General features: G+C 44.3%; 2 protein-coding genes across 3 annotated transcripts; both read right to left on the bottom strand.

The window, feature by feature from the left end:
- Positions 1–1,687: 1,687 nt before the first annotated feature.
- On the bottom strand, positions 1,688–18,172 carry cfap44 (cilia and flagella associated protein 44). Of its 2 annotated transcripts, none has more exons than XM_045688283.1 (35): positions 17,894–18,172; positions 17,341–17,487; positions 16,931–17,114; positions 16,653–16,815; positions 16,469–16,571; positions 16,123–16,339; positions 15,813–15,927; positions 15,523–15,687; positions 15,226–15,381; positions 14,993–15,040; positions 14,795–14,894; positions 14,587–14,681; positions 11,152–11,361; positions 10,881–10,991; positions 10,629–10,781; positions 10,091–10,312; positions 9,321–9,463; positions 8,892–9,171; positions 8,704–8,759; positions 8,395–8,557; positions 8,119–8,249; positions 7,822–8,024; positions 7,585–7,750; positions 7,301–7,478; positions 6,846–7,087; positions 6,349–6,562; positions 5,983–6,186; positions 5,704–5,899; positions 5,498–5,611; positions 5,255–5,385; positions 4,834–4,950; positions 4,345–4,546; positions 4,012–4,172; positions 3,788–3,922; positions 1,688–2,153 (listed from the first exon to the last, which is right to left on the bottom strand). In XM_045688283.1, exons 1-35 carry the CDS (start codon positions 17,922–17,924, stop codon positions 1,860–1,862), a joined length of 5,550 nt encoding a protein of 1,849 aa, XP_045544239.1. In that variant the 5' UTR covers positions 17,925–18,172; the 3' UTR covers positions 1,688–1,859. The 2 variants fall into 2 exon arrangements, with proteins under 2 accessions (XP_045544239.1, XP_013980531.1); XM_014125056.2 differs by having other exon boundaries at positions 17,876–18,014.
- A 259-nt stretch (positions 18,173–18,431) lies between these two features.
- On the bottom strand, positions 18,432–25,002 carry LOC123724502 (tripartite motif-containing protein 16). The gene is made up of 6 exons (XM_045688284.1): positions 24,363–25,002; positions 22,647–22,742; positions 22,125–22,358; positions 21,860–22,019; positions 21,707–21,766; positions 18,432–21,550 (listed from the first exon to the last, which is right to left on the bottom strand). Exons 1-6 carry the CDS (start codon positions 24,945–24,947, stop codon positions 21,015–21,017), a joined length of 1,671 nt encoding a protein of 556 aa, XP_045544240.1. The 5' UTR covers positions 24,948–25,002; the 3' UTR covers positions 18,432–21,014.
- Between the last annotated feature and the right edge of the window lie 2,495 nt (positions 25,003–27,497).

Below are 27,497 nucleotides of genomic sequence, written 5' to 3'. Positions count from 1 at the left end.
TGATGAGATCGTGAATGGCCCCTTGCCGGGCCATTAATCCGCCGCCATCATCACCTGATGTTTCAGCATGATAATACACGGCCCCATGTCACAAGGATCGGTACACAATTTCTGGAACCTGAAAATGTCCCAGTTCTTCCATGGTCTGCATACTCATCACACATTGAGCATGTCTGGGATGCTCTGGATTGACGTGTACGACAGGGTGTTCCAGTTCCTGTCAATATCCACAAACTTTGCACAACCATTGAAGAGCAATGGGTCTACATTCCACAGGCCACAATCAACAGCCTGATCAACTCCATATAAGTAACTGAAAAAGGTTGAGATCCACTGGACTAATGCAAGCACATGCATGTTATGTACCACCTGGATCATTCCTACAATGTGGTGGCTTTTGGACTTCATAACAATTGTTTTGGAAGAGTATATATTTTGAATTGTTTTAGTATTCTAAATCAGAAAAATAATATTTGACTTTCAGAAAAATATATTGGTCAAGCTGAGGCACTTCATTTGTTTTAGGTGCATTTTACAACCTGTTAGTTGCATAATCCTAAAAAGGTGGAACCTAACACGGTGGACATTTGGAGCCTAAATTAGCCATAGCTCTGTGAGTGAGCAAGATTGAGCTAGCATGATAGTGAACACTTGAACAGGATTTTAACTTCCCTCTCAAACATATTTTAACATTTTGAAATGTTGTTCATTTTCTCTAGAATTTAGCAGAACAGGGTGGACATTTATGAGTGGGACATACAGACTAACAACATGAAACATGGAAAAATAGAACTGAGTGTTTATATTTATTTAGCTTTGCACCAAAGAAATTACATCCTGAATGTGGTGTCGTTGTAGGAAGAGGTTGTTTTCTTAAATGGAGAATTACAACAAACAGGTAGATAAGTGATATCAGGGACACACAGAAAATCTTAAATAAAATGAACATGAAAAAAAACGTTGATGAATTTAACTAGAACTATAAAATGAAATATTTTATGGCTCATATTTTATCGTGGAAGTTGATGAATAACAACCGGCGATATGGCACAAATGCCTGCATCCACTGAAGTGTTCAAAATGCATAGAATTCCCTTTCAAGATCCATGTTTGTATTTTTAAAGTAATGGACACCTGACCTTATATTTAAAGCCTTTTGGAATGCACATTTTACACTAAATAAGAAGTGCTATTTCTTGGGGACAGAAAAGGTGGTGTTATGTTACTGATGATTTGTTGCCACAGTTTCTACTGTTGTGGCTAGATGAAGTAGGCCTACAGCTCCATTTAGTGGTCGTATCGGGAACAAGTCGTTGACAACTAGCATTATAACGAAGCCTAACCTTTTCCTAACATTATTCTCATTCACCTAACCTGCTACGTTCATTTACCTAACCTGCTACTTTAGTTCTCCTAACCTGCTATGTTAGTTATCCTAACTTGCTATGTAAAAAAAAAAACATCTGTGGCGAAAAATCATCAGTATCACCACACCGGTACTTCGATAAGGTTCAAATTGCATTGGAAAACTAAGTGTCATGGTCTATGTGCACGTTGGTTGAAATCTTCAACATAATAGATCATTTTCTGTCCATTGGTGGGAATGGAAATGTGTCTTCTGCCCTTCCCAACACTCCCAGAGCAGAATGGCATAAGGAGCTACATACCACAAAAGAAGACCATTAAGTCAATCAAATCTAACAAGTTTATTCTCCGAAAGGTCTTGTTTACAGCTAGGTATAAGTATGTGTGTGTGAGGAAGAGGGGGGTGCAGTGTGGGACAGGTGAGCAAAAATACAGTATGAGAGGTATTAATGTTAATGTATGAATGAATCTTTGTATAATATGTGTGTGTATTATCAATGTGAGTGTTTAGGCTCTATTCCTCCCTGGCTGTTGGTGGATGGATGCCCCCCTCCCAGTTTGAAGTGTCTGTTGAGCCTCTCTGGGTTGGTATGGGTGGAGCGGGATGGGGCGTCGGGCAGGGGGGGCAGCGGGGCCTGGCTCGGGGGCAGGATGTGACCCCCCTTTCTGGACAGGATGTTGATCTCCTGGCGGAGGGCATTTGCCTCCTGAGCTTGACTCTGGACCAGCTGGTACAGCCTCCGCCTCTCGTCCTCCTCAGCATGCCGGTGGCCCTGGAACTGGGTACCCTGACACACACACGACATGTGACTTTCAAGTTTGGGAAGCAAATTTTCACCATACAAAATGCACCTTTTATAATATAGCATTCCATGTATCATTGCATTTGCAGATTTATGTAATATAGCCCACGATTCCGAATGTGATGACTAGATTGGATAGGCATAATATAACACAATCACTGTTCTAAAAAAAATACAGTTTAATGCATGGCTGAGTGCGTAGTGGCGTAGAGCAGGGATCATCAACTAAATTCAGCTGTAGGCCGATTTAAAAAAAACTATTTATTGAGCAGACAGATGGTCAGGGGGCCGGAACATAATTACAGGTAAGTTGTAGACTGCAAATTGACTGCAAGAAGCCCAAATAGATATACTATTTGACTAAAACATAATAATTTCAAACCTTGCTTAGATCTGTATACGATCACATACAGTATATCTATCTATTATGCGTGGGAATAGTTTGGAACAGATTTCCAAAATTAAAATCACTTGGACTGATTTGCTGTTGTTTTTACAGTCCTTTATGTCCAATAAAATCGCCAGTTGGGGAACCCTGGCGTAGAGTATAGGCCTAGGCTATATCAGATACGTTTCTTCTCCTTTCTTTGCAAGGGGAAAAATGTGCCTCCAAAAATGACAGGGTAGCCTACTCTGCTGACACTAACAACCAGATCAATAAAAATGACGTTGCCTGATCCATATAATAGGCCTATGAGAAGGGGAGACAAATACAGTGTCACTATTATTCATAGCATGCAATGACTACATCAAGCTTGTGACTCGATACATTTGTTGGAGGCATTTGCTGTTTGTTTTGGTTGTTTCAGATTATTTTGTGCCCAATAGAAATTAATGGTAAATAATGTATTGTGTCTTTTCCGACTGTAGGCTGTGCGATTTAAAACAATCCACAGGTTCTTTTTTTAAAGAAGCTTATGATCCTTTCTGGTGTAGGAGCCTATTTTGGCAATTTAATTCAATTTACTTTAGGGGAATCTTAGCTATATGCGCCGTCTATGCACAGAAGGTCACGCACACACACACACAGATGCACACTGTTATTTACTCCATATAAACATGTCATATCATGCATACACACTATCATGAAAGCACTTTTTTTTATCCCTTTTTTCTCCCCAATTTCATGGTATCCAATTGGTAGTTACAGTCTTGGCTCATCGCTACAACTCCCGTACAGACTCGGGAGAGGCGAAGGTCGAGAGCCATGTGTCCTCCGAAACACGACCCAACCAAGCCGCCAGCACTGCTTCATGACACAATGCCCGCTTAACCCGGAAGCCAGCCACACCAATGTGTCGGAGGAAACACCAAACACCTGGCGACCATGTCAGCATGCACTGCGCCCGGCCCACCACAGGAGTCGCTAGTGCGTGATGGGACAAGGACATCCCTGCCGGCCAAACCCTCCGCTAACCTGGACGACGCTGGGCCAATTGTGCGCCGCCCCATGAGTCTCCCGGGCGTGACCAGCTGCGACAGAGCCTGGACTCGAACCAGGATCTCTAGTGGCACATCTAGCAACTGCGATGCAGTGCCTTAGACCACTGCACCACTCGGGAGCCATAAAAGCACTTTCACAAATGATGAAAAACCACACTTTTTGAAACATACAGTACCATCTTGCTCTGCCTGGTGTTGAGTTTGTCCTCCATTTCTTTCTTCTGGTTCAGCAGGCTGTTCATACTGAGGAGACGCTCGGTGTGATGCCTTGTCACCTCTGTCACCGCATGACGGGCCTCTGTCACTTTCACCTGACACACACACACGTGTATCATAAACAAAACACCTTCGTGTGTGTGTATCATAAACAAACACCTTACACACATACACACTGCCATACCTCCCACTGTCTGAGCTCCTGTGTGTAAGCGGCCAATCGGACTCTGCTCTCCTGTCTCATCTCCTCCAGGTTTTTGTTGCCAGACAGAGTCTGTAAGGCCTCCAGGTCCACTAGCTTCCCAAACTTCATCAGCATCAGCTGCTCACAGCGCGCCTCCAGACCTACACACACACACACAGAGTTTACTGTAAACAGTGCATGTCTGCGATGCACTGGACGTAATCGTGATCTGCAGTATCTTATTTTGAACTGCAGTGCCGTGCCTGATATTTGGAAGGATCGGTTTTACATATTTTCTCCACAGTTTTGTGCCCCCAGTCACCCTCAGCCTACTCTGTATCTTGGCCTCCATGTCCTTGCGGTCGTGAATGAGCTGGACGTGCTGCTGCCTGGCCTGTCTGTAGAGGTCTCTCTGTTCACTCTTTTCCACCTGCAGTTCTTTAATCCTCTCCTGTAGTCCTCCCAATGCTACTGTGTTCAGCACCAGTGCTGGGGCCAGGCTGCACGGTACCACCCCATTGCTCACAAACTCTATCTGATACACAGAGGGAGAAATCATTTGTTTTGTTTTTTTGAATATGGGTTGTTGACTTAGTTTTGTTACTTATATTGATCACTAATAACTAAAGGCATGATGACATGTGATGATGTACGAGTGAACAAGGACAGTCACATTTCTTACAAACGTGTTCCCTCAAATCCTCTCCTCCCTTCTCTTTGACGTTTTGAGGAGGCGAGGAAAGGACAGGGGGAAAGGATGCCAGGAATTGAGGCAAGACAATTGAGAAAGACCCAGAAAGAGAGAGAGACTTCTCTCCTCACCTGGTGCAGTCTGAGGGGAACCACCACATCCAGCTCATTGAGCTTCTGTTGTTTCTCTCTGTTGAACAGCTCCAGGTCTCCCTCTGCTGCCTTCAGACTGCCATGAACCACTTTTTCCTACAACACACAATCACAATACAGACTGGATGAAGATTAAATGAATGTCAAGAAAGACAGAAAAGAAAACAGAAATACACTGATAAGGAGGTGTTGAGAACTAGCATGATGAGTGGTTAACAAGAAAAGCTTTGGGAGTGGAGGATGAGATGAAAAAACAGGAGTGAAGAAGACAAAGGGGGAACAGGGGATAATGACAAGATGGAGTGGTTAACTGGAAAATGGAATGTATGGAGATAAAGAGAGGAGAAATAGAGAGAAGAAATGGAAGTAGAAGATCGGAAAGGGGTCAGAAAATGTGTACCTTCTTGACGAGGGAGTCACACTCCTTCCTCAGGTTGTCTGCAGTCTTCCTCTCCTCTACCAGCAGCTCCTCGAGGTCCAGACGACGCTCACGGAGCTGCACCGTGTTCTCAAACAGCTCTGAGTTACAGTCTGGGGGAACACACAAAAAGACATCCAGACAGAGTGCATATCTGTAGCTAAATAAGGGAGTACAATGTGGTGTATAACTGAGAATACTGTAAGGTGAATGGTAGCGACTGACTTTGGGGGCAGACGCTGTCATCCAGAGGACCACCGCTCTCTGAGCCACTGTCATCCTCATCATCATCCCAGTCAGACTCTTCATCAGAATCTTCATCACTGTCCTCCTGCTCCTCTGGTAGAAAACAACAGGATGAGCTGGGCTGATCAACCATACACTAAACACTCACGCACAGAATCACACTTTCAGAGGGGTCCAGGACTAACCGTCATCTCCGGCCTTCTCTTTCTTCTTAACGCGTTTGATCTTCTTCTTGAAGACCCTGTTGAGGAAGTCAGCAAACTTGTTGTTCTCCCCTAGAGAGGCCTGGAAGGTGGCAGCTATGGCCCTCTCTCTCTCCTGGAGCTTGGAGATGTCCCTCCGCTTCAGCTCCAGTGCCTGCTTACACTCCTCCAGCTTAGACTGAGGAGAGAGATGGGATGATGGTAATATGGAATACAGAGACATATACACACGCACACTCCCCTTCCTTCCCACCTAGGTACCCTGAGGTCTTCCTCTTCTTCCACGCAGGAATTGAGTCTGTCCTGCAAGGAGTTCTCTCTCTTCTCAAACTCTTTGAGCAGCAGCAGCTCCTGGAACAGGGTGACATGGCGCAGGTCAGCCAGCTTCATCTGGATGTCTAGACACAGCTTCTCATGACGCAGCAGGCACAGCTCCGCATCAAACTGCCACATTGACGACGACATCTGAGAGGAGAGGGAGAGAAGGGAAGGGAGGGAGAAAAATAAGGGAGACGGGAAGAATGAGTTTGGCTTGGTTTCAGGTGACAATTTGATGCCAGAGAGCCTGGATGTTGCATTGAGGGCCTTTGCATCCCACCTGGAAAGTAAACTATTGGAAAGGCTGACCTGTTCCAGCAGGGATTCCTCTTCATACAGCAGCCTGATCTCCTCCACCTCCCTCATCTCCTCCTCCAGCTCGGTCACCCCAGATTCCTCCACCTCCCTCTCTCTCCTATCTGCAGGTGTATGGCAGGGGGTCTCCTCCTCTTCTTCTATCTCTGCCTCCAGCTCTTCCAGCAGAGTCTGGCCCCCCTCTAGTTCCTGGCCACGGGTACAGGCCCTGTGGGTAGGATTGGCATAATAATCATTATCGCTGAATCATTAGGGGGAGGGAAATGTTTAATGTGATAGTAGTTAGTTACTGTTTATGTTTCTATAATATTTCATTTTAAAATCACTAATTTTAAATATTTAGTTTTTGGGGGACAAAAAATTCTGTTGGATCAGACTGACTTTTAGACTTAGGAACGTGATAACTGTTTTTCATCAATGATCTGTAATTGATGAGTTATTATGAACCTACAGTAAGCTCTGCTCCGGTACCAGTCCCAGGCCAGACCTACCTCTGAGCCCTCAGGGCCCCGTAGCGCTGCAGGGTGGTGCGGGTGTAGCGTAGCTTCCTCTCAGGGGTCTCCTCGGGCAGCAGGGAGGGCAGGGTGGGGGCCGGGCTGCAGAAATGAGGTGCCAGGCGCTCCTGGACAGCCTGTAGCTGCTGGGCCTGGGAGCGCAGCCAGGACACAAAGCTCACCTTAGTGTCCCTTAGGGCCATTATGCGACTGTTCATCTGCGTCTTCCTCTCATGGATCTGACAGAAACAGAGGGACAAATACATAGGATGATCTACTAACATCATCTTGTTAACACCATGCAACCTCCCAACCACATTCTGTTATTTGGTCTTATCTAATATATTAGTTTGGGCGGGGGTCAGGTACAGAGGTCGCCAGGTGTATTACATATAGTACATTTGGTTTTGAATGGTAAAGATTGAGAGAAAGTGTGAGATGTAACCTAGTACCATCTCCTCTAAGTGGACCAGCTGAGCTCTCTTCTTCTCTGCGTTCATCCTCAGGTGTTCTGGGACTGTAAAGTCTTTGGCCGTCTTCAGCTTGAAGTCACCCATGTTCTCCGTAGCCAATCGGATGGCTCGCACATCTTCCGGATCCTCACAGTTCTCATTGGGCTTTGCTGCATACCTAAGCACAGTCACATGGAGATACAGTCATGAAGGAAAGAGTGAGGACAGAAATTCTGAAACAGAGTCGAGAAACTTCAACAGAGGCCATATGATAACAGACTCACAGTTCAGCCCACTCTTTCCTCCTCTTCTCTATCTTAGCCCGGGCCCGCTCTGCCTTCTCTGTAGCCTTGCGGAGTTTCTCTGCCTGGCGGCCAGCCAGCTTGCTGCCCCCTGGACGCACCACATGGGGCGCCATAACAGCCTCCTCACCCAGGTCCTCCTGGTCCGCTGGCCAGGGACACACACATTATGATATTGTAGGTAAAACACACACACATTCTCTCTCCCCGCTCTCCTACCTGTGATGTTGGAGCTGTCTTTGCCGGCCTCGGCTTTGGTCCTCCAACGTTCCTGCCCCACTGCCCCCGGGCCCCCCACCCTTCCCCTCTGTTTCAGCTCGTGGAACCTCTGGGACAGTGCCAGCAGACGATAGGTGGAGATCCTGTGGTCACTCTGGAACGCTACCACAGTAACGGTGTCCGACTCAAGAGAATCCCAGAACCTGGAAGACCCAGTGGGCAAATCTGAAATGTCAACCCATTCCCTAAGTGCACTACCAGGTGAAAGTGCAGATTGAGTGGTTGCTGGTTAAGTACCTCTCCTGTAGTTTCTGGAGTCCGATGCGGTGGCGTTCCTCCTCCCAGGCCAGCTCCTTCCTGGCCTCTCTCACCCTCTGGGCTGTCATCCTCTCAGTCTCCTCACGGAACCGCCAGTCCAGTTCCAACTCCTACACATACACACTAGATTCTCTCTCATGCTACAATTTATTAGGTTTATCACAGAAACATTCAAATGCTTTTTGGTTGGTTATGATACTAAACACTTCGGGACGAAGGGGTGGATTTAGGGTGTAGGGGTTTGTGAGTGTGTACCGTGCGGTGCAAGCGGACGTGTTCGGGCAAACCCTGGTTCTTCTCCAGTAGCTGTTTGAACTGGTTCTGCAGCTCGGCCAGCATCTTACGTCTCTCCACCTTCCTCATCTCAGCCTCCCGACGCATACGGTCCATTTCCAACTTCTGTTTAGCCGTCTCAATGCTACAGAGAGGGAAGTGGGGGAGGGAGAGAAATAGAGGGGAAGAAAGAGAGAGGGATGTGTGACAGAGGGGGAGAGAGAGAGGGGCTGGTTTGCCTTTAGCGAGGTGTACCTTTGTATGACTTTGTCTCTAGGTTTTCTTCCTCACCTGTACGCAGACGGGTCTTCGATATCCTGGGCCACACCCTCCATTTCAACACCGACCTGTTTCACCAACACACAGTCAACCACAGAACTGGCACTCACTTATGTGTTATTCATGAGGTTATTGTCCCACTCGCTTCCTCCATTCAGCCATCCCTCTATTCTACCCTCCCTTCCCTGCCCCCCACTGACCCGTGGTGAGGGGACTTTGGCCTTGCTGCGCTGCAGGGCTTTAAGCAGGTCCTCCTGGGGCAGCAGGCTGAAGGAGAAGATGTTGCCGTCCTCCCCTGTCGTCAGGACAAATTGGTCGTCAAAGCTACAGCGCAGCTGGCGCAGCTGTCCATACTGGTTGTCATGGACGCTGAGGGCCCAGAAGGCCTGCATGGAGGTGAGGTGGAAGTCAGATGGCTGCAGAGGGTAGGCCCGGACACTGCCTGACTGCATGCCACACAGCAACAGCTGCCTGCTGGAGCTGGGACAGAGAGAGACCACAACAACCTGTCAACATATACACACATTAACAGAACATCTACAAACCTCTGCAGTTACAACATTACAGAACACAATACAGACACACTGATACAGAAAACATTTACAGCCATCAGTTGTGTAGTCCCTTACCTGAAGGTGATGGTGCAGATGGGGTCCTCGTCTGTATTCTGGACAGGCAGGAAGGTGAACGGCTCATCCCTGCGCTGCAACAGGTCCTCACCCTGCTGCTCGGAAAACTTACAGTGGTACAGGAACCCCGAGTCATAGCCTCCCTGAGAGAGATATGGAGAGAGAGCCTGGTTTTCACCCCGCTCCTCCGCACACTCCACTGGCTTCCAGTCGAAGACTCATCCACTACAAGACCATGGTACTTGCCTACGGAGCAGCAAGAGGATTTGACCCTCCCTACCTTCAGGCTATGCTCAAACCCTACACCCCAACCCAAGTACTCCATTCTACCACCACTGGTCTCTTGGCCCTCCCAACCCTACGGGAGGGCAGCTCCCACTCAAAGCTCTTCTCTGTTCTGGCACGCCAATGGTGGAACCAGCTTCCCCCTGAATCTATGACAGCAGAGTCCCTGCACATCTTCCGAAAACATTTGAAACCCTACCTCTTCAAAGAGTATCTTAAATAATCCCACAGAACCCCCCCCCCACAAAAATAAATAACTACCTTTTGTGAACTAACACTCGCACTTTACTTTTTCCCTCCCTTCTAGCACTGACTTTGCTGATTGCTACTTTATTGAGGAAAAATGTATTTACTATGACTGAGATATGTAGTTGTCCCACCTAGCTGTAAGTCGCTCTGGATAAGAGCATCTGCTAAATGACTAAAATGTAAATGTGCAATGTACAGAGAGCGAGAGATGGCCCGGTTAATGTGTGTGTATGTACCATGGAGAGCCAGAAGGCCCCAGGTTGAGAGTAGAAGCCACAGCAGAGGGGGCTGGGGGGGTCAGGGGTGTAAAGAGGGGGCAGCTCTTCCTCCTCCTCTACCTCCTGAAGGTCCTCCTCGGTGGGCTCAAGGCCCTCCTCCTTGGCTTTCTTCAGCTGTGCTTCTCTCTCCTTCTGCTTCTTCTCCTTCAGAGCCTGCCTGCGCGCAATCTCCTCCTCCCGCTGAAATACACACGCTCACAATTACACACCCATGCCAGAGTTGAACCAAAAGAGCTGTCCACAAAGCAGATAACAGACAGATATAATGTGAGCGTGCTTATGTACGTTTCCTACTAAGTATGATGTGTATGCTTCTGTGTAAACTGTGTTTTTTACCTAGACAGCTTTTATGTGATGTGTATCTTTTATTGATTCTATGGAACCCATGACACCTTGGAAAACAGTGGCAAGTGTTACTGAGTGGACTATCCTGGATAAATAAATAAAATGAAAATGTGTTTACAGTACAGTTGTTCCCAGACAGTGAGGGCCAGACCTTGATGCGTGACTTGATGCTGCTGAAGATGAAGTTTCTTGTGGGAAGGCCAGAGATGTGGTAGGTGGTGCCGTGGTTCTGGGCCTCCGGGTCTGGAGACTGGACCTCCACTACATGACCACTCTTACACAGGACCAGCAGGGTGTTTTTGTCCTGAACACACGCGCACACACACACAGAAGGGTTCTAACTTACTAACCTCACGTGCCATTGTCTTGCATACATTTGTCACTGATCTGGGATCAGACTTACATGTGACTGGGGGGACCACTCCAGCCCCTGTACAGGTCCTGGTACTGTGACAAACCCGATGGGGTCATACCTGTCCCCCACAGTGAAGAAGAACACAGTGCAGTCCATACTCTAGAGAGGGAAAGAGAGAAGGAAGGATGGTGGAGGGGAGAGGATTATTGATATTTGTTATTATACCCATTCAGTTTGTTTTAGGTCTACAAGGGTCTAGAAAAGAGCTAATGATTGATTTCACATTGCCCATTGGCCAACATTCAGCGGCCCTCCCTACCCCAGTAGCTAGGATCTCGCCGTTACGTTCATATGCAATGGCCGTCACAGCTGCATTGTGGGGTTTGAAGGCCTGTTTGAGACGGAGCTCGGCATCTCCATAGCGACTGCGCCCGGCAACCACTCGTAAACTCTGGGGGTTGTAGAGCTCCAGCAGACGGACCACCCCGTCCTCAAAGCCCACCACCAACAGCCCTCCGCTAGGGTTCACCTACACACACAGGCAAGGGCCACACAGAACAATCTCAACACACAGTACAGTACAAAGATAAGAAAAGCATGTTGAGACCTAGTTAAAGAACACAAGGCACTGCATGAATGATTATGTTACCATATACAGTGCATTCGGAAAGTATTCTAACCCCTTGACCTTATTCACAGCCTTATTCTAAAATGGATTACATTGTTTTCTACCCTCATCAATCTACACACAATACCCTATAATGACAAAGCAAAAACAGGTTTTTAGAGATTTTTGCAAATGCATGAAGAAAAAAACCCGGAAATATCACATTTACATAAGTATTCAGACCCTTTACTCAGTACTTTGTTGAAGCACCTTTGGCAGCGATTACAGTCTTGTGTATGATGCTACAAGCTTGACACCTGTATTTGGGGAGTTTCTTCCATTCTTCTCTGCAGACCCTCTCAAGCTCTGTCAGGTTGGATGGGGAGCGTCGATGCACAGGGAAAGATGAACTTTACTCCGTTCATCTTTCCCTCGATCCTGACTAGTCTCCCTGTGCCTGCCGCTGCTTCACCGTAGGTATGGTACCAGCTTTCCTCCAGGCGTGACGCTTGGCATTCAGGCTAAAGAGTTCAATCTTGGTTTCATCAGACCAGAGAATCTTGTTTCTCGTTGGTCTGAGAGTCCTTTAGGTGCCTTTTGGCCAACTCCAAGCGGGCGGTCATGTGCCTTTTACTGAGGAGTGGCTTCCGTCTGGCCACTCTACCATAAAAGCCTTATGGGTGGAGTGCTGCAGAGATGGTTTTCCTTCTGGAAGGTTCTCCCATCTCCACAGAGGAACTCTGGAGCTTTGTCAGAGTGACCATCGGGTTCTTGGTCACCTCCCTGACAAGGCCCTTCTCCCCCGATTGCTCAGTTTAGCCAGGTGGCCAGCTCAAGGAAAATTATTGGTGGTGCCAAACTTCTTCCATTTAAGAATGATGGAGGCCACTGTGTTCTTGGGGACCTTAAATGCTGCAGAAATGTTTTGCCTTGACACAATCCTGTCTTGGAGCTCTACGGACAATTCCTTCAACCTCATGGCTTGGTTTTGCTCTGACATACACTGTCAACTGTGGGGCCTTATATAAATAGGTGTGTGCCTTTCCAAATCATGTCCAATCAATTCATTTTACTACAGGTGGACTCCAATCAAGATGTAAAAATATCTCAAGGAAGATCAATGGAAACAGGATGCACCTGAGCTCAATATTGAATCTCATAGCAAAGGGTCTGAATACTAATAGTTGAAGTCAGAAGTTTACATACACCTTACCCAAATACATTTAAACTCAGTTTTTCACAATTCCTGACATTTAATCCTAGTAAAAAATCCCTGTCTTAGGTCAGTTAGGATCACCACTTTATTTTAAGAATGTGACGTGTCAGAATAACTGTCACGTCCTGACCATAGTAAGTTGTTATTTTCTATGGTAGAGTAGGTCAGGGCGTGACAGGGGGTGTTTGTCTATGTTTTTGTATTTCTATGTTCAGTTTCTAGTTTTGTATTTCTATGTTGGTTTTGTTTGGTATGATCTCCAATTAGAGGCAGCCGGTTGTCGTTGTCTCTAATTGGAGGTCATATTTAAGTTGATGTTTGTCCCACCTGTTTTTGTGGGTGATTCATTTTTGAGTAGTGTGTTTTCTCTCTGCGTCACGGTTTGTTGTTTTTGTGTATTCAAGTATTTTGTGTATTACATCTAGTTTCACGGTAAATAAAATATGTGGAACTACGAACACGCTGCATTTTGGTCTGATCCTTTGAACAGCCGTGACAATAACAGTAGACAGAATGATTTATTTCAGCTTTTATTTCTTTCATCACACTCCCAGTGGGTCAGAAGTTTACATACACTCAATTAGTATTTGGTAGCATTGCCTTTACATTTTTTAACTTGGGTCAAACGTTTCAGGTAGCCTTCCAAAAAGCTTCCCACAATAAGTTGGGTGAATTTTGGCTCATTCCTCCTGACAGAGCTGGTGTAACTGAGACAGGTTTGTAGGCCTCCTTGCTCGCACACGCTTTTTCAGTTCTGCCCACAAATTTTCTATAGGATTGAGGTCAGAGCTTTGTGATGGCCACTCAACATGATGCTACCACCCCGGTGCTTCACGGTTGGGACGGTGTTCTTCGGCTTGCAAGCCTCCCCTTTTTCCTCCAAACATAATGATGGTCATTATGGCCAAACAGTTCTATTTTTGTTTCATCAGACCAGAGAACATTTCTCCAAAAAGTATCTTTGTCCCCATGTGCAGTTGCAAAGCGTAGTCTGGCTTTTTTATGGCGGTTTTGGAGCAGTGGCTTCTTCCTTGCTGAGCAGCATTTCAGGTTATGTCAATATAGGACTCGTTTTACTGTGGATATTGATACTTTTGTACCTGTTTCCTCCAGCATCTTCACAAGGTCCTTTGCTGTTGTTCTGGGATTGATTTGCACTTTTCGCACCAAAGTACGTTCATCTCTAAGATGTCTCCTTCCTGAGCAGTATGATGGCTGCGTGATCCCATGGTGTTTGTACTTGCGTACTATTGTTTGTACAGATGAACGTGGTACCTTCAGGTGTTTGGAAATTGCTCCCAAGGATGAACCAGACTTGTAGAGGTCTACACATTTCTTTCTGATTTTCCCATGATGTCAAGCAAAGAGGCACTGAGTTTGAAGGAAGGCCTTGAAATACATCCACAGGTACACCTCCAATAGGCTAATTGACATAATTTGAGTCAATCAGAAGCTTCTAAAGCCATGACATCATTTTCTGGAATTTTCCAAGCTGTTTAAAGGCACAGTCAACTTTGTATGTAAACTTCTGACCCACTGGAATTGTGATACAGTAAGTTAAATAATCTGTCTGCAAACAATTGTTGGAAAAATGACTTGTGTCATGCACAAAGTAGATGTCCTAACCGACTTGCCAAAACTATAGTTTGTTAACAAGAAATTTGTGGAGTGGTTGAAAAATGAGTTTTAATGACTCCAACCTAAGTGTATGTAAACGTCCGACTTCAACTGTATGTAAATAAGGTATCTGTTTTTTAATAAAACCTGTTTTCGCTTTGTCATTTTTGGGGTATTGTGGGTAGATTGATGAGGGGGAAAAAAAGATTTAATCCATTTTAGAATAAGGCTGTATGTAACGTAACAAAATGTGGAAAAAGTCAAGGGGTCTGAATATTTTCCGAATCCACTGTAGTCAAGTCTCACATACATACCAGGCGTGGCGCCCAGGTCAGTGTTGTTCCACCTTGTTTGTAGCGGCTGGTTGTTAGTTCTTTCTTTGCAAGGAAGTCAAAAATCCTGACTGAGCCTGAGAAAGAGAGGAAGAAAGAGTGTGTGTTTGGAACAAATCGACACAAAAATGATGTGTTTCTAAAATCTGTGCTGTGTGTGTAGTAGTGTACAGTGATAGGCCACTCTCACGGTCTAAAGTGGTGGTGGCCATCAGATGGCTGGTGCTGGACACATCCATTCCCTGGATCACTCCAGCATGGAAGGAGAACAGACACTCTGGGTCCTGGGTCTGCACACACAATATAATGGAGTAATTTAATACATGACCCAATACACACAGTCCCACATACACACTCAAACACTGTGCTGATGGAAAATAAAACTCACAATGTTGGAAAATGAAAGATCCAGTTTCCAGATGCCTCCATTGGAATCCTGACAAGAGATACATTTGACACGCTATTTAATAAGAAATTATCTTCTTTCTGAGGGAATCCCAAACTTAAACACATTAACATAACGCTACACAGATTCCCATACAGCCCATGGTAACCACCTATGATGGTTGTAAAACTTTAGGCTAAGTGTTGTTGTATGACCCTTGACCCCTGCCCTCTGACCTGGGCGAACCAGATGAAGGAGTCTGGCAGGCAGCTTTTGACCATGGAGGACAGGCTGACGTTGCGTCCAATCACCATCTCGTTCATGGGCTCAATCTCAAACAGACCGCTGTCATCGTTACAGTCTGCTGTGTCAATGCTCTCAAAGTCCCAGGCCTGCACAGTGTGGAGAAAGATATTACACAGCGAGCAATCAACAAAACTGGCCAAAGATCAGTTGTTCAGGCCTGCTTTTTAGGGATAGCAGAGACCACTTAGACTGAGGCTGAGAGGACTGTATAGTATCTGAAAGGTTACCCTAATGGCTCCATCGGTGCCGATGGTCATGAGCTCCCCCTCGTCCAAGGCAAACTGCTGGATGGTGCCAGCGTGGCACGTCCTGCCCCCCTTACGACATATCTCTACCTTGATCAGGCCCCCGTCCCACAGCAGCATGTTTCCCCACTCAGACCCCGACACTACCTGGCACCCGGACAGCAGGGATGTTATCAGGACAACATAGAACAAGAGAATATTGCTTTTGGTTTGTGTCAATTTCAATGATGTATGAATAGCAGGAATTGAATGTAAAAGAGCAGTGGACAGACCTTCCCATCAGGCAGCTCCACATAACCCTCGATATCAGTCAGGGCAGTCTTCCCAAACCTTCCCAAAAGCCCTTGCAGTTTGAGACCAGTAAAAGTGCTGGCCATTTTCCAAAACCTGGAAGAATGATTGATAAGAGATCAACTCACATGGTGTATGACACTGTACACATAATACACCATTTTTGTATTTGTTGTCAATATTTCATGATGAAATCTGTTTTCTCTCCGCCCAGCTTTCTATAAAGTACTTGGTGACAAATGTATAAAAGTGGTAGTACGAATACATTTTGCTCGATTGATTGCTACTAACTTGATGTGTCCAGATCCGGAGGTGGTGAGTTGCCCAGGATTGTCAGGTGAAAAGGTGACCCTGTAGACGTCCTGTGAGAAGGCCTTGCAGCGCAGCATCACCTGTTCATGTCTCCATTCCCACAGGGTCAGCATGTAGTCCGGAGCACTACCCACACTGGCCAGCAGGGTGCCCTCACGGTTAAAGTCCACAAAGCTGTAAGCCTGCCCTGTCCCACCTAACGGATAGGGATTCAAACCAAATGTCTTGATCATTAATAATATTATTTATACATTGTTTTTTTAAATTAATTTTCAACACCCCAAAGGGTGTGCGTGCCTGTGTGCATGTGGTAAAGTTTCCATACCTCTGAGAATGCGGTAGGGTCGTAGTGAGGGATACTCATAGATGACGATGTTGGGCTGGTCTCCCTTCTCTGCCACAGCAAAATACCTATTACTGGGGTGGGCCTGCAGAGAAACACAGTTACAGATGGGGTTATATATGGTGAATCAAGGTTATCCAGAGCCAGTGTTTCTGTGTGTGTGTACCATGATGGTGCCGATGCCTCCCCCACTGCAGGAGCGGAGGTAGCGTTGCTTCTTGGTCCGAACATCCAGGAATATGAGCTGGTTTCCAGCCACAAAGGCCAGCGTTCGTTCATCCAGCAGCTGCAGGTTGGCCCTGCGCCCACAGTCATACCCAAAAGAGTGCCTGGAAGAATGTTAAGGTGCAACGCAATACACAAACATAATACCATGAACATAACTGAGTTGTGTAGACTTCTACGCACAAACTCTGGCACATGGCATACAGTGTTAAAAGATACGTAAGGTGCAGCAGGTTCTCTGGGATCTCCGAGTCTGCAGTGATGACTGGTCTGGAGTACAGCTCGTCATAGTTGTAGTACATGTCCTCAGAGAGTTTCTTCATTCCCATTTGCTCCTCTTCTTCCTCCATAGCATCACTACTCTCACCTGGCTGCTGCTGCACCTGCTCAGAGGCTGCAGGAGCTGAGAAGACAAACTGCTGTCAAACATCAGGTCATGGCCGAGAAGTAGGCACGCCATACTGAAACATTTTGCAGTTGGGGGGGGGGTGATCTTATTGTACAAGTTCCGGTAGTTACCTCCCCGTTTCTAAACGGTCTCTACCTACTGAACACGACCCAGCTCTCTCATGAGGGAGCTACCTATGTGTGGACTCTAGACAGAAAGGTCATAAAGAGAGCAGTACTACCCTGAGCTTTGTCTTGTGAAGGGTCCTCTGCTTGTGTATGTGCTTCCTGTGCACCTGCTGATTGGGAAGTTGTGTTGTTCTCTGGTGGTGGCTGAACATTTGAGCTTTCTGTTTCCCCAGAAGCTTTCTGCTTTCCTGTGGGGTCACCTGTCATAAGGACATGATCAGAAAGATTAAGTGCATCAAAAAAGGCAAATGGGACTTGTAAAACACTTCCAAGAAGAGGCTTAAGTTTATTGATAGTTTACAGACCAAATGTCTTATGTTGACAGGAGTCTTATTTCTATTGACAGTGTGTAACATATAATGCAAATATGCATACTTCATTTAAATGAATGAGCTACAATATTTGAAAATCACCATAACGTAGACAGCAGCTAGCAAACAAGCTAGCTAGCTAGAATTGCTCATTCCTTGTGTTGGGGTCAGAGCCGGGTAAATAACTAAATGTCTCTTTGATTGTACCTATTAATTAAAATATTAATTTACCGTAGTCAAAATGTATAATTAGTTGAGCTGTGAACTTATATATTACCTTGAAAATTGTCTTCACCTGTTAGTTTCTCAGAAGAGTCCATCTTCATTTGGAGTTGACTCGTTGCTGGGCAACCCAGGGAGAGGGACTTTGTAATCGCAAAGCATGTTGGTTAATGTAGGCACCCACTCCGACTGAAGCTTTGGGACACGTTCAGGTATGAGGTTTACTCAGAATATATTAATAAATAAATCAGATAGTCTTACATAAAATGTAGACATGTGTTTTTGTTAATGCCAGCCTATATTAACTGAGTGAGTAGACTACAATCAGTGGTTCACATTCACAACCTTTTTTCTTTAACTGTACCACTAACCACATTTTTTCCTTTCCAGGCATACATACCCCTGAAGTACCCCCTCAATTGCATTTTACCAGTAACCCTATGGTCTCATGAGTATTCTCAAGTACCCCCTGTGGATAAGGCCAAGTACCTACAGGGGTCCGACTACCCCTGGACTACATGGATCTGTTAATATGAGCATCCATGGACCATCATATCATATTTATATTAAAATGTGTGTGTGGAAATTGTGTCAAATAAGTCAGCTATAAAGCCATTCCAATGCCATACTAATGACTTTTATTTTTTAAAGATCACATTTTACAGTAATGAAGTCATAAACGAGAAAGTGTTTTGATTAATAAGTAGCATTAGGCGTACACGTTTGGCAGGACTATAGATGTATATATTACAATAAGAGAAAATAACAGACAATAATGAACAAAAAAGTAAAATAAAGTGACATGTCTAAAAAACAAAAACGTATTAACTTAAAAGTCCAATGCAGCTGTTTTTATCTCAATATCAAATTATTTCTGTGTAACAATTAAGTAACTTTTACTGTGATTGGAAAGGGAAAGGGGGATACCTAGTCAGTTGTACAACTGAATGCCTTCAACTGAAATGTGTCCTCCACATTTAACCCAACCCCTCTGGATCAGAGAGGTGCGGGGGACTACCTTAATCTACATCCACATCTTTGGCCCCCGGGGAACAGTGGGTTAACTGCCTTGCTCAGGAGCAGAACTCGTTCTTATTGGTCTATTAAAGGCCCAGTGCAGTCAAAAATGTGATTTTTCTGTATTTTATACACTGAGTGCACAAAACATTAGGAACACTTGCTCTTTCCCTGACAAACTGACCAGGTAAATCCAGGTGAAAGCTATGATCCCTTATTGATGTCACTTCAATCAGTGTAGATGAAGGGGAGGAGACATTTAACTCTTAAATGTCATGGCAAAATGTAGATTTCCGCCTAAATAGACCTACCCAAAATGAACTGCTATTAATGTGTAATTACATGATTATGACATGCAAACACTTGGTATATTTGGAAAGAAGACATCTGGGAGATTGAGGAAAGATAGGAGTTACATAGTTCAGAATAACCTTTTTTGTTTTTTTATTTTGAAAGTCACCTTTTATTGACAAGCCATAAGTGAATTATTGATGACTTGAGCTGGAAACACAGATGCTTCCACAACATGTGAAAAATATGAGAAAAAAATGGGATTGATAGACCTAACAACTAGAAATGGGCAGACGTTTTAGTAAGTGGTCAGGTGTGGTCACGGGATTTTTCCAAGTGTCCCTAAACCTCTCCAAAGTGGCATAAATTAGATCATTCCAGTGCTATTACATAATTGCAATCCCTAAATGCTATTTGTTCAGTAAAAAAACACATTTTCCACCATATCAACCTCACTCAAACATTGTGGTGGTGTTATGGCGTATCCAGGGTACATTCAAGTGTGCTTTCAACTTCTCCAAATTGTCCGAATGTGGTAATTGCACTGTTTTTGCACACTGGATGTGCCAAACAGTTATTGTTCCCTATAAAAAACAACATTTCTACAACACCAACCTCTCTCAAACATTGTGGTGGTGTCGGGGGACATACAGGGGATATGGATGCCTACAGCACGTAAGCAGGCAACATCATATGTTTGATGCGCAAAGATAGTCACAACATTGGACATTCGATGATGACATTAAGTAATACATCAGATAACATTGGCAATAGGCTTTGTTCCTACCAACCCAAGCATTCATTTGATACACCCCCCCCCTCCCCATGTCGCTATAGCGTAAACACAGACCAAATTCAGTTTACTTTGTAAGATGTTTGGTAAAAACGTTGTGTAAAATTTAAAAAAATGATTCTCGGGGCTGGTGATCAATAACGGTAGGTCACAGGGAGACAAATAAGATACCCTCATGAGCTGTGGAGTCCCGGCTTTTGGTGTGTATCAACGTATTCTGTGTTAATTTTGTTTATGCTTCACAACGCTAACCGGAATGTAGTTAGCAGCCATCTTGAAATGAGGTCATCGGCTCAGCCTGCCCCTATAAACATGTATACCCATATATGGTAGTAAGTCATACCTAAGCTTTCCGCAGACACCCTGCTTTTGCAGATAGTGGCTACCGTTCTCATACCAGACTGAATTGAATAAAATAAAAACACTGCTGGGTTTTTCATGCTCAGCAGTTTCCTGTGTGTATCAAGAATGGTCCACCACCCAAAGGACATCCAGCCAACTTGACACAACTGTGGGAAGAATTGGAATCAACATGGGCCAGCATCCCTGTGGAACGCTTTCGAGTCAATGCCCCAATGAATTGAGGCTGTTCTGAGGGCAAAGGTGGGTGCAACTCAATATTAGGAAGATGTTCCTAATGTTTTGTGCACTCAGTGTTTATATTTCCATACTATGAGGTTGGAATAATACTGTGAAAATTATGATGATGCCCTTTTAGTGTAAGAGCTGCTGATGACACCAGGCTGGCCAAAACTCCATTCCTCCAAAACAGGCTGAAATGTCAGGTTTTTTCAAACAACTCTTATACTAAAAATGTTTATTACATTTTTTTTATTTAACCTTTTTTTAACTAGGCAAGTCAGTTAAGAACAAATTCTTATTTACAATGACGGCCTACCCTGGCCAAACCCTAACCCGGACGACGCTGGGCTAATTGTGCGCCGCCCTATGGGACTCCTAATCACGGCCAGTTGTGATACAGCCTAGAAACGAACCAGGGTCTGTAGTGACACCTTGCACTGAGATGCAGTTCACAATTTCACAGTATTATTCTAACCTTATTGTGTGGAAATATATATAAAACACAGAAAAATCATGTTGACTGCATGGGAAGCATTATCCTCACAGATGATTCCAAACCAACCCCAAACCCAGGATAGAGGGGTTCAGTGAATGTGTTATTCACTCTGTGGAGGAGGGTCACTTTTTTAGAAATGCTGTAAAAGGACAGAGTTCCTGCCTTGTAGTCCAGGTACACTCCTACTCTGGAGGTGCAATGGGATCGTATTTTAGTCTTAACATTATCATGAAGGAAAGAACAACTGGTGGGAGAGCATTCCAAACTCCAAGAGTGATCATTACCTCCAAACCTACACTCATTACCCTCTCCTTTCCTCACAAGAGCCACATATGAGACTGCCACAGTAATCCAGCCTCGAAGCTCAGCCTCCCAGTAGCAGTTTCCAGATAAACCCTCTCTACACAGCACTTGGTCATAGTGGGTAAATCTGTCTGGATGATCAGGATAGGTTTGAGTCTCCCCTTCATTCCATGTTACCTTGCTGTTCTTCTCAGACAGATGCAGTGTTCCACATGCTGTGTTAGGATCCACTGTAAGTTGGCAGGAATCTGAGTGAATCGACAAAAAAAAGAGACTAAAAGAGATATATATATATATATATATATACACTTACATTGTGTGTGTGTGTGTGTGTGTGTGTGTGTGGGGGGGGGTTCATGTGTGTTCATGATGTGGGCAGTATGAGAAAACATCCTGTGACTCACATTCTAAGAACTCCTCTCTGGTCTTGGGCTCCAGAGGTCGAACAATTTGCACTTTCATCACTATGAACACACAATTGTCCGAAATGTCACTACTATTCAGTCAGATATTTCTTGTGTGATCTTCATAAATACATGGTCTACTCTTTGTCTTACCATTTTCAGATATCTTCACTATTTCCTCCTTGCAGATACCATCCAGCTGCACTTTCAGTCCAGAAACCAATTTCTTCACACGTTCAAAAGAAATGTGTGGATTGAAAGTGGGGCTGGGTGGGGCCTCAGAACCAGGAGGGACAGAGAGTGACTGGAAACTCTACAGTGGAAACAGAGAAGAAAACAATTAGTCTAGAGACAGTTTCACCTAGATGGCAACTTAGGAACTATGTGTACAGTGTAGGTACGAAGCCAATGATGTCACCTGAAGGAAATGGATGTGATCCTCTGTGTTTGAGAGCTGCCTGAGCTCAGCATCTCTCCTCTTCATCTCAGTGACTTCCTGATCTAGTCGGTCCAGGAGTCCCTGAACCCGACTCCCTGCAATCTTCTCCTGAGCTCTGATCAGCTCCTTCACCTCAGAACGCCTTCGCTCAATGGAGCGGATCAGCTCAATAAAGATCCTGTCAGTCTCATCCACTGTCACCTGTGCAGAGCGCTGTTAAGGTAGAGAAAAGAGGGTGTATTTCAACCAGCCATTCACTCACCTCTCATCAGGACCCCAGAAAGCCTGTTCCCAACTGGGTCTGAGTGGGATTGGAATGTGGCCCACTGCTCCTTAATGGGCTCCTCACTGATTGACTGCAGGGTCAGGAGAGCCCTGACTGACTCGTTAGTTGCCAAGTGCCCTAGAACAACCTGAATGGCTAGACCCCAAAAGATTTCTGGACTCTCCATACAAATTGGTTAGATATGGGAAGTAGTAAAATAAATAGACAAAACTCACCGTGAGTGTTTTCACAGCCTGCCTAAGCTCCTGTACCTCCTTCTCCATCTCCTGGATTCTCTGGTGGTACTGCTGCTGTATTTTACCCAACTGTTTCTGTGTAGATGACAAATCATATTCCACTAATTTAATTTGTGATTGTAGCTAGGTTTCCATCCAATTGGTGAATTTTTTTGTGAATATAAAAAAATCTGCATAAAAACAATATGCTAATTTTCCCACCAGAGATGTTTCCATCAAATGTATTTGTTGCAGATAAAAGTCTGTGCGTGTTGACATAGTGTCCACAAAAATACATTTTGCGGTTAAATTCCCATGAACAGAATAAAAAATACAAGTTAAATGGCTTTCTATCGCATTTTCAACATTTTCTCACAATATAATGTTGCGTTATATAGAGCGCATGTATAACCTACATGATGAGATTATTACGGACAAAATAGCGAGATCATTTTTATTTGTCAAACGGCAGCCAAGCATCGATGATCATGTCATCAGAATAAGACCCTCGATATTTATTGGAAAAGAGCATTAAGCTTATTTCCTTCCACCAGATTCATCATAACTGATTTCATTTGTAGCATAATAAACTGCATGCTTTCCCAACGAGTCATAGTGGGACCACACAACATGTCATCGCGTGTCTCAAAGTTTACTTTGATATGATGGTTATTTTATCAATATTTGCGCATAAAAGAGTTTCCACCGACATGTCTCGCATAATTAATTTTACCGACACAAACGATCCCACCATGTGTATCGTATTTTGTTATGTCGACATTTGGAAAATTTACCGGAAAAACGTGTTTTCATCAGGCCCGTCTTTAAATGTTTTATCCAACATGTGGACCTACTTTACTCGCATATTAAGGTTGGAAGGAAACCTGGTTAATAGCTAGGTTTCCAATCAATTGTCGACAGATTTTATTGCGAATATTCTAAAATCTGCATAGAGAAAAAAATCCCTCCAGTGGTTTCTAGCAAACTGACATGTCGGGGAGAAAAATAAGTGCATGATGACGTAGTGCACACAAAATGTAATTTTACGCTTACATTTTCTGTACTGATACTGCCCACACTGTAGAATTACATGCTCCGTGGTCTCTGTTTCCTGGCAATAATCACACTTTCCTGTTGGATGCTTTCCTGTCACATTTAAAGTCTTATTCAACAGTCTGTGTCCCACCCTTAATCTTGTAAAAATAGCCTCCTCTCTTCTGTCCCTTCCTGCCATCCCCCAACTTTCCTCTGTACTTGAAATAAATGCCTGGACTTAGTATCTCTATTCCACTGCTCCTGCCATCTCTGCACCAACACTGTCCATATCAGGCTTTTTGTCTCTGCCTTGCTCATTAAAACTACAACATCAACATCCCATCAAAGTCAAGCATCTGTCATCATGTCGCCAGAATAAGTAGTTTAATGTTGTCAATTTAAAAGCAAATGAATGAATGTTTATGTTCAGCTCTTGTAGGAGAGCACTGTAAAATGGAAGTCCTAACCGGGAGGAATTGGTTGAATATATCTTTCTGCTGTATCAATATTCCCTTGACATCATATATTTTTCAGGTCTTAAATGGCACTTAACTGTTCAAATCTATCAAAAAGCCAGACTATTTCTATGGTGATTTTAATTTGATGATATCTACACCCTCTGTTATATTCAAAGTACAGTATTTGTAAAGTGATTTGTATCTAGAGGAGAACATTCCATACCTGTTTGTCAGTCCTTTCTGCAGCAACTGACACCGTATCATGGCCTTTATGTTCATCCATCACACACAGCAGACAGATACACTGCTGATCAGTACAGCAGTAAACCTCCAGCAGTTTGTCATGATGAGGGCAGATCTTCTCCTGTCGTCGTGTGGAGGCTTTGACCAGCTTGTGCTTCTTAAAGGCAAGCGAGTCATAATGAGGCTGGAGATGAGTCTCGCAGTATGAGACAAGACACACCAGACAGTACTTGACAGCTTTGAATTTTCTCCCAGTGCAGACATCACACTCCACATCTTCAGGTCCAGCATAACAGTGAGCAGGAGACGCTTGAGGTCCTGTCCTCTTCAGTTTCTCCACCACTTCAACCAAGACAGTGCTCCTGTTCAGAACAGGCCTTGGGGTGAAGGTATGTCTGCACTGGGGACAGCTGTAGACTCCTTTCAGATCATCCTGATCCCAGCAGCCGTTGATACAACCCATACAGTAGCTATGTCCACAATGTATAGTCACTGGATCCTTTAGTAGATCCAAGCATATTGAACAAAAGAAAGGATCTTGGTCTTTTAAAATGGCCTCTGCCATTTTGTTGCAAACAAACACAGCTTGAGCAGAATGATATCTGAGATCACTTTCGTTTTCCTTGAACTGAGAGGTGGGAGTGGCTACATTTATGGCGCTGTTTGTGTGCTCAGAATCTGAAGGGGAATTTGGTCCTGAATAAAGGCCAGAATGAGAGGTCACACAAAGATTACTCAAAATTTGAACAGAAAGAGATTTCAAAGTTCCAGGTAAAGAACTGTAGCATTTCCATAAATATGTTTTAAATAAATACATTACGAGTATGACCATGTTTAATGTTTTATTGAGGAGACGAGTGAGCCAAGGTGGCAGTCTGTTTCTGGTCTCTTGAAAACTTCTTATGTGAAATTGTCTAGCCCAACAGGTCGGCAGATGGCGCTGTTATCCATTTTACGTCATCATCTGCGTCCATATGCAGTACCAGTCAAAGGTTTGGACACACCAACTCATTCCAGGGTCTTTATTTCTTATTTTTTTTACTATTTTCTACATTGTAGAAAATACTATGAAATAACACATATGGAATCATGTAGTAACCAAAAAAGTGTTAAACAAATCAAAATATATTTTATATGAGATTCTTCAAAATAGCCACCCTTTGCCTTGATGACAGCTTTGTACTCTATTGGCATTCTCTCAACCAGCTTCATGAGGTAGTCACCTGGAATGCATTTCAATTAACATGTGTGCCTTGTTAAAAGTTCATTTGTCGATATTTCGTTCCTTCTTAATGCGTTTGAGCCAATCAGTTGTGTTGTGACAAGGTAGGGGTGGTATACAGAAGACAGCCCTATTTCGTAAAAGACCAAGTCCATATTATTGCAAGAACAGGTCAAAAAGCAGAGAGAAATGGCAGTCCATCATTACTTTAAATCGCAAAAACCATCAAGCGCTATGATGAAACTGGCTCTCATGAGGACCGCCACAGGAAAGGAAGACCCAGAGTTACCTCTGCTGCAGAGGATAAGTTCATTAGAGTTAACTGCACCTCAGATTGCAGCCCAAATAAATGCTTCACAGAGTTAAAGTAACAGACACATCTCAACATCAATTGTTCAGAGGAGACTGTGTGAATTAAACTTTTTTTTTTTAATTCACCTTTATTTAACCAGGTAGGCCAGTTGAGAACAAGTTCTCATTTACAACTGCGACCTGGCCAAGATAAAGCAAAGCAGTGTGACAAAAACAACAACACAGTTACACATAAACAAACGTACAGTCAATAACACAACAGAAAAATCTATGTACAGTGTGTGCAAATGTAGAAGAGTAGGGAGGTAGGCAATAAATAGGCCATAGAGGCTAAATAATTACAATTTAGCATTAACACTGGAGTGATAGATGTGCAGATGATGATGTGCAAGTAGAGATACTGGGGTGCAAAAGAGCAAGAGGATAAATAACAATATGGGGATGAGGTAGTTGGGTGTGATATTTACAGATTGGCTGTGTACAGGTACAGTGATTGGTAAACTGCTCTGACAGCTGATGCTTAAAGTTAGAGAGGGAGATATAAGACTCCAGCTTCAGTGATTTTTGCAGTTTGTTCCAGTCATTGGCAGCAGAGAACTGGAAGGAAAGGCGGCCAAAGGAAGTGTTGGCTTTGGGGATGACCAGTGAAATATACCTGCTGGAGCGTGTGCCACAGGCGGGTGTTGCTATGGTGACCAGTGAGCTGAGATAAGGCGGGGCGTTACCTAGCAAAGACCACACATGCCTTCAGGCCTTCATGGTCGAATTGCGAATTGCTGCAAAGAAACCACTACTAAAGGACACCAATAAGAGGAAGGGACTTTCTTGGGCCCAGAAACACGAGCAATGGACATTAGACCGGGGCAAATCTGTCCTTTGGTCTGATGAGTCCAAATTAGAGATTTTTGGTTCCAACCGTCGTGTCTTTGTGAGACGAAAAGCAGGTGAACGGATAATCTCTGCATGTGTGGTTCCCACCATGAAGCATGGAGGAGGAAGTGTGATGGTGTGGGGGTGCTTTGCTGGTGACACTGTCAGTGATTTATTTAGAATTCAAGGCACACTTAACCAGCATGGTTACCAAAGCATTCTGCAGTGATACGCCAGCCCATCTGTTTTTCAACAGGACAATGACCCAACACACTTCCAGACTGTGGAAGGGCTATTTGACCAAGAAGGACAGTGATGGAGTGCTGCATCAGATGACCTGGCCTTCTCAATCACCCAACCTCAAACCAATTAAGATGGTTTGGAATGAGTTGGACCACAGAGTGAAGGAAAAGCAGCCAACAAGTACTCAGCATATGTGGGAATTCCTTTAAGACTGTTGGGAAAGCATTCCAGGTGAAGCTGGTTGAGAGAAGGCCAGAGTGTGCAAAGCTGTCATCAAGGCAACGGGTGGCTACTTTGAAGAATCTAAAATGGCTAGTACATGATTCCATATGTGTTATTTCATAGTTTTGATGTCTTCACTATTATTCCACAATGTAGAAAATAGTAATAATAAAGAAAAACCCTGGAATGAGTAGGTGTGTCAACTTTTGACTTGTACTGTATATACTAATCGTTGTGTCTGTGCCA

The sequence above is a fragment of the Salmo salar genome, chromosome ssa10, assembly GCF_905237065.1.
Source record: "Salmo salar chromosome ssa10, Ssal_v3.1, whole genome shotgun sequence".
NCBI lineage: Eukaryota > Metazoa > Chordata > Actinopteri > Salmoniformes > Salmonidae > Salmo > Salmo salar.
The sequence above is the reverse complement of the archived record's forward strand: the minus strand, read 5'-3'. Positions and strand labels throughout refer to the sequence as shown.